Source organism: Alosa pseudoharengus, unplaced genomic scaffold (assembly GCF_046254945.1).
Source record: "Alosa pseudoharengus isolate Yale_2024_CS ecotype anadromous, Long Island Sound unplaced genomic scaffold, YU_APseudo_1.1 YU_APseudo_1.1_scf_11, whole genome shotgun sequence".
NCBI lineage: Eukaryota > Metazoa > Chordata > Actinopteri > Clupeiformes > Clupeidae > Alosa > Alosa pseudoharengus.
In genome coordinates this window covers 40,429,778-40,439,777 of record NW_027468576.1, presented here as the reverse complement: position 1 = coordinate 40,439,777, position 10,000 = coordinate 40,429,778, and the positions used below count along the sequence as shown (strand labels likewise).

The 10,000-nt window shown below is 44.4% G+C and overlaps 1 protein-coding gene across 1 annotated transcript in view; it reads left to right on the top strand.

The window, feature by feature from the left end:
- The window catches only part of palm1a (paralemmin 1a), a 66,737-nt gene that overhangs the window by 29,535 nt on the left and 27,202 nt on the right, over positions 1-10,000 (top strand). The window contains exon 3 of the mRNA XM_076275550.1: positions 2,684-2,764. Coding sequence (XP_076131665.1) covers positions 2,684-2,764 — 81 coding nt within the window. The remainder of the gene's footprint in view (positions 1-2,683; positions 2,765-10,000) is intronic.

Below are 10,000 nucleotides of genomic sequence, written 5' to 3'. Positions count from 1 at the left end.
ACACACACACACACACACACACACACACCGCGTCTAACCTGTCACATCCCCTCTCTAGCCTGGGCTCTCACACACACACACACACACACACACACACACACACACACACACACACACACACACACACACACACACACACACACACACACACACAGCTCATCAGTCCAGTAGTCTCTTTAGACCAGATGGGTAAAGAAAGGCGTGATTGGCTGTGTGTGACGACTATTTAATCAGACACACTGTATGAACCCCTTTACCATCACACTGAAGGATCTTCTCAATAAGACGTCTCTGTGTGAGTGTGTGTGTGTGTACTGTATGTGTGTGTGTGTGTGTGTGTGTGTCCATTGAGCTCAGATAAATTGCCAAAGCCAGAGGCCAAGAGGCTAAAGCTTGTGCCCATATTTTGAGATGGCAGGCTGAATAAGCCTCACACCGTGCAGAAAATGTCTCTTTTAGAGAAGAGAGGAGGGGAGAGGAGGAGAGGAGAGAGAGAGGAGCGGAGGGGAGAAGAGAGGAGAGGAGAGAGGAGGGAAGAGAAGAGAGGAGAGAGGAGAGGAGGGGAGAGGAGAGGAGAGAGGAGGGAAGAGAAGAGAGGAGAGAGGAGAGGAGGGGAGAGGAGAGGAGAGAGGAGGGAAGAGAAGAGAGGAGAGAGGAGAGGAGGGGTGGAGGTTTTGTTGCGGGTGACTAGTCGTCTGGGGAGACACATGATCCAGGCTCTAGTCACTTAATAGTCCAGTGCCCTTAGGACAAGCACAGGACCGGGACTTCCTCTTTATCGGCCAACCACAGAGCACACAGCTCACTGGCAACCAATCACAGAGCACACAGCTCACAGGCAGCCAACCACAGAGCACACAGCTCACAGGCAGGCAGCCAATCAGAGCACACAGCTTACAGGCAGCCAATCACAGAGCATACAGCTCACAGGCAGACAGGCAGACAGGCAGGGAGGGAGGGAGGGGGAAGTGGCTTTGAGCTAGTATCCCATCAGCCACTGGGCCTGGTCAGGGAGGGGGATGTGGCATTGAGCTAGTTTCCCATCAGCCACTGGGCCTGGTCAGGGAGGGGGAAGTGGCATTGAGCTAGTATCCCATCAGCCACTGGGCCTGGTCAGGGAGGGGGAAGTGGCATTGAGCTAGTATCCCATCAGCCACTGGGCCTGGTCGGGGAGGGGGAAGTGGCATTGAGCTAGTATCCCATCAGCCACTGGGCCTGGTCAGGGAGGGGGAAGTGGCATTGAGCTAGTATCCCATCAGCCACTGGGCCTGGTCAGGGAAGGGGAGAGAGGGAGTTAAGTCATTTAGAGACGAATGTCCGCGTGCATCATAACAAAGGAAGTGCATCATAACAAAGGAAGTGCATCATAACAAAGGGACGCCAGACCCTCTTGTAACAGCTGTACTCAGTGATACTGCAGACTCGTAAAAGTAGTTAGAAAATAAGGCAGAAAAACGACAAGTTTCCTCATGCTGCTTCCTTATGTTGGAATGTGCAAAAATGTACAAACAATCAAGAGGATGCCTTCTTGTACTGTATGTGATTTCTGCAACAGTGATACTGCAAGAGTGTTGATAGCCTATTGTTGATTTATATGCTGTAGCCTAAAGCATGTCACACAGTAGCCTAGCCTACAGAAAACACTTAATTGATGTGATATAATGATAACTTGTATGCCTACAATGGTTTATTAAACATCATAGTCATTTATTTAGTCAGTCATCATGTTCATGTTCATGAATAGGAAGGACACCTAAACGATAGCCATAAACCAAAATTTCGTGCAGTATCTGCCGTGAGTCCCTATGAGTGAATCACGAGCTCCTTCCAGCTGACTGGCAGATCTCGTGGACAGTCAGTCGCGATCGATTATTTAATAAATAAATGGGAATTACGAATAATAATAAAAAGCTTCTACCTAATGTGACAATTTTTTCCATGAACTGTAAAAGAAAACACGTTTTTTCCAGTTGTATTCTCCATAAAGAGTAAAGTAAATTATGTACTTATTTCCGGAATTGACGTCACTTCCTGGACTCGTCTGAGGCTGGTCTAATGGGTCTGAGGTCTCTCGATGACTTAACCCCTACTGGAGGGGGAAGTGGCGTTGAGCTAGTATCCCATCAGCCACTGGGCCTGGTCAGGGGAGCCGCCATGACAGAGCGTCCTTTCAGGGTGAAGGGGGTAGAGCACGGGGAGAGGGTTGAACCCAGGGTGTGTGTGTGTGTGTGTGTCTGTGTGTGTGCGTCTGTGTGAGAACCCAGGGGGTAGTTTCATCGCTTTTAATAATTTGTACATATTTTGTAGCTCACATACTGTTTGGTCAGACTCAGATCACTGTGACACCATGCATGGCATGAGGAAGTGGAGGGTGTGTGTGTGTGTGTGTGTGTGTGTGTGTGAGTGAGTGTGTGTACTTTAATGCTGTCATTCAGTAAACTTTGTTACTTCAATGCATGACATGACATCAGGCCATAATGATGAGTCTCGTAGTCATGACGACTGTGACAACTCGTAGACATGACGACGGTGTTCTTGTTGCCATCTAATAGAGACAACGAAAGCAAATAGTGCACAAAATACACACACACACACACACACACATGCTACATGCCTGCTCCTTCATCTGAAATAACAAACGTATGTGTGTGCGTGTGTGTGCGTGTGTGTGTGTGTGTTTCAGGAGAAGAGGAAGAGACAGACAGAGATCGAGAATAAGAAGCGCCAGTTGGAGGATGACCGCCGGCAGCTCCAGCACCTCAAGGTAATAAGCGCTGAGTCATCATGACCCGCCACCCCCCTGCTGGTAAGAAGCGCTGAGTCATCATGACCCTCTCTAACCCCCCCATCCCCCCCCGTCATCATGACACGCCTCCTTCACGTCACCCGTGGTGGTGTGCACTGTGGGTCAGGCCATCTCTCAGGCCATCTGACCTTTGACCCTACCTGCTTGCGCTCCCTGGCAGAGATGGACCGCGGCCCGGTGTCCTCCCCACTCACCTCAAAAAATGCCCAGCCGATGCCCAGCCGATGCCCTTAAACAGCCGATGCCCTTAAACAGCCGAGACAGCAGTGCCCCCTGTGGCCAGTCTGGCCCAGGATCGGCCCACTTCTGGTCCTGATCTTATGTCCACATCTGGTCCTGTTCTTGTGTTCACATCTGGTCCTGATCTTATGCGTGTCCACATCTGGTCCTGATCTTATGAGTGTCCACATCTGGTCCTGATCTTATGCGTGTCCACATCTGGTCCTGATCTTATGTATGTTCACATCTGGTCTGGTGTTTCTGGCGAACATGTTTTCTCTGAACAGTTCACTGTGTCCAGACGGGTGGGTGTGTGTGTGTCCAGACGGGTGGGTGTGTGTGTGTCCAGACGGGTGGGTGGGTGCGCCAGGCGGGTGGGGTGTGGGAGCGCCAGTCGGAGAGTGATGGATGCCTCCACTGCGTCCCTGTCTGGAAGCAAACAGTCTGAGTGCTACTGACTTATTAGTATGATGGTGGAGGAGGAGGAGGAGGGGTATGAAATTGTGTTTTTGGTGGAGGAGGTGGAGGAGGAGGAGGGGATTGAAATTGTGTTTTTGGTGGAGGAGGTGGAGGAGGAGGAAGGGTATGAAATTGTGTTGAACAGGGTGTGGCATTGCTTAGGACATGTCTGGTAGAGTAGGCAGCTCTACATGCTGAATTGGATGACTGATTCAATGAGCCAAACACATTAAATGCTCCCACTAGAGCAGATTCTTCCACATGGTGGCTATAACACACTGCTAGCTCTGTTAGATGGAGGCTATAACGTACGCTTAGTTCTGTTAGATGGCGGCTATAACACACTGCTAGCTCTGTCAGATGGTGGTGGCTATAACACACTGCTAGCTCTGTCAGATGGTGGTGGCTATAACACACTGCTAGCTCTGTTAGATGGTGGCTATAATACACTGCTAGCTCTGTTAGATGGCGGCTATAAGACACTGCTAGCTCTGTTAGATAGTGGCTATAATACACTGCTAGCTCTGTTAGATGGCGGCTATAACACACTGCTAGCTCTGTTAGATGGCGGCTATAACACACTGCTAGCTCTGTTAGATGGCGGCTATAACACACTGCTAGCTCTGTTAGATGGTGGCTATAACACACTGCTAGCTCTGTCAGATGGCGGCTATAACACACTGCTAGCTCTGTTAGATGGCGAGAGTGAGACAGAAGAAGAGAGCGACTTGGCTAATTGGGCTGATGGGATATAACTAGGCTAACAGGGCTAACTGAGCTGATGGGCTAACTGAGCTGATGGGCTAACTGAGCTGATGGGCTAACTGGGCTAGATAGATAGATAGATAGATAGATAGATAGATACTTTATTGATACCCAAGGGGAAATTCAAGCTGATGGGCTAACTGGGCTAACAGGGATAATTGGGCTAACAGGGCTAACTGAGCTAATTGGGCTAACTGGACTGATGGGCTAACTGAGCTAATTGGACTAACTGGACTGATGGGCTAACTGGGCTAAAAGGGGTAACTGAGCTGATGGGCTAACTGGGCTAAAGGGGTAACTGAGCTGATGGGCTAACTGGGCTAACAGGGCTAACTGGGCTGATGGCTTAAAGGACTTCTTGTTATGAGACTAATTGGGCTAATTGGGCTGATGGCTTAAAGGAGTAACTGGGCTGATGGCTTAAAGGACTTCCTGTTATAAGACTTATTGGGCTAATTGGGCTGATGGCTTAAAGGAGTAACTGGGCTGATGGCTTAAAGGACTTCCTGTTCCTGTTATGAGACTTAAAATGCCGTTTCCTCCTGCTAAATATGCAGCACATTGTTTCATGAACACAAAACTCTCTCCCACACACACACATACACACACTCTCTCTCTCTCTCTCTAGTGCTCTAGTCTGCTCTAGGCTGCTGTAGTCTGGTCCGGTCTACGTAGTCTGGTCTGGTTTGGTCTGCTGTCTCCCCCTGCAAAGGCTGGCCAGAGATAATATCCAATAAAACAACTTACCATTAGCAGTTTCTATGGACCTCAAATGCACAGTCAGCAAGCCAGACAGAGAGAGAGAGAGGGAGGATGGTGATTGAGCAAGAGAGAGAGAGAGAGAGAGAAGGGAAGGTGAGGGAGAGAGAGATGGAGGGAGGATGGTGAGGGAGCAAAAGAGAGAGAGATAGAGGGAAACAAAAGATTGGAGGGAGGATGGTGAGAGAGAGGAAGGGAGAGAGAGAGAGAGAGAGAGAGAGGAAGGGAGAGAGAGGAAGGGAGAGAGGAAGGAAGAAAGAGAGGGAGAGAGAGAGGAAGGGAGAGAGAGTATGGTGAAGGCACAAAAGAGTGAGGGAGAGAAAGAGAAACAGGAAGCCATGGTATGAATGGCCAGTGTGTGTGTGTGTGTGTGTGTGTGTGTGTGTGAGTGTGTGTGTGTGTGTGAGTGTGTGTGTGTGTGTGTGTGTGTGTGTGTGTGTGTGTGTGAGACAGAGAGAGCAACTGGTAAGAGAGGGGCAAGCTGCCATAAGCTTCTCATGCAGCTCATGCTGGACAGAGAGACACAGAGACTCTTCATTGTTGTAATCTGTACAGAGTCTTTGGTGTTTAAAAACATATCTCTTCATTGTTGTAATCTGAACAGTCTTTGGTGTTTACAACAAAGAAGAGATGTGTTTTTAATATGTACAGAGTCTTTGGTGTTTAAAAACACATCTCTTCATTGTTGTAATCTGTACAGAGTATTTGGTGTTTAAAAACACATCTCTTCATTGTTGTAATCTTTAGAGAGTTTTGGTGTTTAAAAACACATCTCTTCATTGTTGTAATCTGTACAGTCTTTGGTGTTTAAAAACACATCTCTTCATTGTTGTAATCTTTAGAGAGTCTTTGTTTAAAAACACATCTCTTCATTGTTGTAATCTTTAGAGAGTCTTTGTTTAAAAACACATCTCTTCATTGTTGTAATCTGTACAGAGTCTTTGGTGTTTAAAAACACATCTCTTCATTGTTGTAATCTGTACAGTCTTTGGTGTTTACAAACACATCTCTTCATTGTTGTAATCTTTAGAGAGTCTTTGTTTAAAAATACATCTCTTCATTGTTGTAATCTGTACAGAGTCTTTGGTGTTTACAACAATGAAGAGATGTGTTTTTAATCTGTACAGAGTCTTTGGTGTTTAAAAACACATCTCTTCATTGTTGTAATCTGTATAGTCTTTGGTGTTTAAAAACACATCTCTTCATTGTTGTAATCTTTAGAGAGTCTATGTTTAAAAACACATCTCTTCATTGTTGTAAACTTTAGAGAGTCTTTGGTGTTTAAAAACACATCTCTTCATTCTGTTGATTTGTGAGGTCTGAGGTGTTTAAAAACACATCTCTTCATTGTTGTAATCTGTACAGAGTCTTTGGTGTTTAAAAACACATCTCTTCATTGTTGTAATCTGTACAGAGTCTTTGGTGTTTACAAACACATCTCTTCATTGTTGTAATCTGTACAGAGTCTTTGGTGTTTACAACAATGAAGAGATGTGTTTTTAATCTGTACAGAGTCTTTGGTGTTTAAAAACACATCTCTTCATTGTTGTAATCTGTATAGTCTTTGGTGTTTAAAAACACATCTCTTCATTGTTGTAAACTTTAGAGAGTCTTTGGTGTTTAAAAACACATCTCTTCATTCTGTTGATTTGTGAGGTCTGAGGTGTTTAAAAACACATCTCTTCATTGTAATCTGTACAGAGTCTTTGGTGTTTAAAAACACATCTCTTCATTCTGTTGATTTGTGAGGTCTGAGGTGTTTAAAAACACATCTCTTCATTGTAATCTGTACAGAGTCTTTGGTGTTTAAAAACACATCTCTTCATTGTTGTAAACTTTAGAGAGTCTTTGGTGTTTAAAAACACATCTCTATATTGTTGTAATCTTTAGAGAGTCTTTGTTTAAAAACACATATCTTCATTGTTGTAAACTTTAGAGAGTCTTTGGTGTTTAAAAACACATCTCTTCATTCTGTTGATTTGTGAGGTCTGAGGTGTTTAAAAACACATCTCTTCATTGTTGTAATCTGTACAGAGTCTTTGGTGTGTAAAAACACCTCTTCATTGTTGTAATCTGCACAGAGTCTTTGGTGTTTAAAAACACATCTCTTCATTCTGTTGATGGTGACTGGAGAAAGGGGTCCATCCCCATGGAAACAGATCCGTGCTAATGGTCTGATTTTGGGCTGGGGTGTGTGTGGATGGGGGGTGGGGGATTAGGGGTGAGCTCATCTCCCTGGTGTGCACATCCATCTGTGCAGAGGTTTGTCACAGAATCTGTGTGTGTGTGTGTGTGTGCTGATGTAAGAGCCTGAAAATATTGTTACCATCCAAACGCATGTACATTACAGTTATAAAAATATAAAAAGTGTGTGACATGCAGGAATGTGAATAACTAGTGCAAAATCCCTCAGAGCGTGATATCTAACAGCCAGTGTGACTGTGATAGCTGGACATAGTAGTCAGGGTCAAAGGCACATGATGTGTGTGTGTGTGTGTGTGTGTGTGTGTGTGTCTGTCTGTCTGTGTGTGTGTGTGTGTGTGTGTGTCTGTGTGTCTGCGTGTGTTTGAGTTGTCTGTGGCTGATCGTGACTGCACGAGTGTGTTGCGTCTCTTAAACAATTGATCAGACACAGGATGCCAGTGGGGGGGGGGTTGTCTGCTATTTTAGAGTGCATTGACTGCAGGTGTGGAGGAGTGGAAGGGAGTGTGTGTGTGTGTGTGTGTGTGTGTGTGTATGTGTGTGTGTGTGTGTGTGTGTGTGTGTGTGTGTGTGATCATGTATGCTTATTTTTCTCTCTCACGTTTTTGTCAGCATGTGTCTGTGTGTGTGTCTGTGTGTGTCGTACAACACACAACAAACTAACAACAAACTAACAACACACAACAGCATCGTACAACACACAACACACCAACAGCATCGCACAACACACAACACACCAACAGCATCGCACAACACATAACAGCAACACACAACACACCAACAGCATCGCACAACACACAACACACCAACAGCATCGCACAACACACAGTACACCAACAGCATCGCACAACACACAACAGCAACACACAACACACCAACAGCATCGCACAACACACAACACACCAACAGCATCGCACACCACACAACACACAGCACACCAACAGCATCGCACAACACACAACACACAGCACACCAACAGCATCGCACAACACACAACACACAGCACACCAACAGCATCGCACAACACACAGCACACCAACAGCATCGCACAACACACAACAAACTAACAGTATCGCACAACACACAACACACCAACAGCATCGTACAACACACAACACACCAACAGCATCACACAACACACAACACACCAACAGCATCGCACAACACACCAACAGCATCGCACAACACACAACAAAGGAGGAGAGTCTTAGAACACACAACAAGTCAAGTCAAGTCAATTTTTATTTGTATAGCGCATTTAAGGCGAGACACGGCAGGTGAAAACATCGTTTTTTCAATTTCGAGATTTTGAGCTAGTCTGTTACCTTAGCATGTATTCTATCACACTAATACAACAAAAAAGTCCGATTTACACATTTAGGTGTTTATTTCATTATATTGTGTCTACTCGCGCCTGTATATTTATCCTAAATTCAGCAAAAGTTAGCATTCTAACCTTGCATGCACTCCCGCGACTGTGACCCAAAACATATCGTGTGTAGTACCGTTGGAAAGCTCTGTTTTTCCTGTATCACGCTATGTGATCCATATATGGACACTTCCTTTGTATCAGCAACCAATCGCGAAAGTTCAAAGACGAGTCTAGGCTGAGAACGGAATCTCATTGGCTGTCTTTCAAGGCTGTTTTCTCAAAACGAGTTTCCTCTCCCACTCTGAGCAAGGAAACTCCACTTCAGAAGCACGTACATACACCAAACTTTCTAGACTTATGCCTAACTATATTTCGAAGATATTTACAGAGGGGTTTGTTGATATATTATTCCTAGCCTGACTTACATGACATTTTATGCCTAAAAACATGGCAAAAATCGATTTTTTAGGGCTATTGACATTATATTCTGATTTACAGGATAACTAAAGTAGATATTCATAAATCCCTCTGTAAATTTTTCAACATCTATTATCTGAACACAATGAAAACATAATTTTGAACCTGGCTGTATCCAATGCTCAGGTTTCTTGTTTTAAAATGTATGCAAATTAGCGCATATTTAATTAGATAATGCCTAATTTGCATATGTAAACATTAAATTACAGAAAACTTGTAATACATTTTTTTCTCATATTAATGTAAGTAATCAACTGGGTAAGTTTCATAGTGATATCTGCTTGTTAAAAATGTTACCCTATTCACCTGTAGTGTCTCGCCTTAACGTGCACAGAGTGCAACCCAAAGCGCTCCTCATATAAGACATTGTCAATGACACATAGACTAACAAAGATAGCGGACGGAGCGGCGTAGTCGCCAGCAAAAGAACATAATTTTAGAACACGCAACAAACAAATCGGATCTTAGAACACACAACAAACGAATAGGATCTTACAATGCACAACACAAGAAAAGAATCTTAAAGCACAAAACAAAACAAGAGAATCTTAGAACACAAAACAAAACAAGAGAATCTTAGAACACACATCAAACAAGAGAATCTTAGAACACACAACAAAACAAAAGGACAGAATCTTACAACACACAACAAAACAACAGAATCTTTGAACACAAAACAAAACAAGAGAATCTTAGAACACACAACAAAACAAAAGAATCTTAGAACACACAACAAAACAATAGAATCTTAGAACACACAACAAAACAAAAGGACAGAATTCTAGAAAACAATGAGAAGAGATCAGAGTCAACAATAACATCCACAATACCAATGACAGTTATGCTATGCAACAAGTACCGGTAATGTATGGAGCGCCGGTCATTATCGGGAAAATAAGTCTCGACAGGAAGAACCGGACCACTCTTGCTTTGCCCTGAAG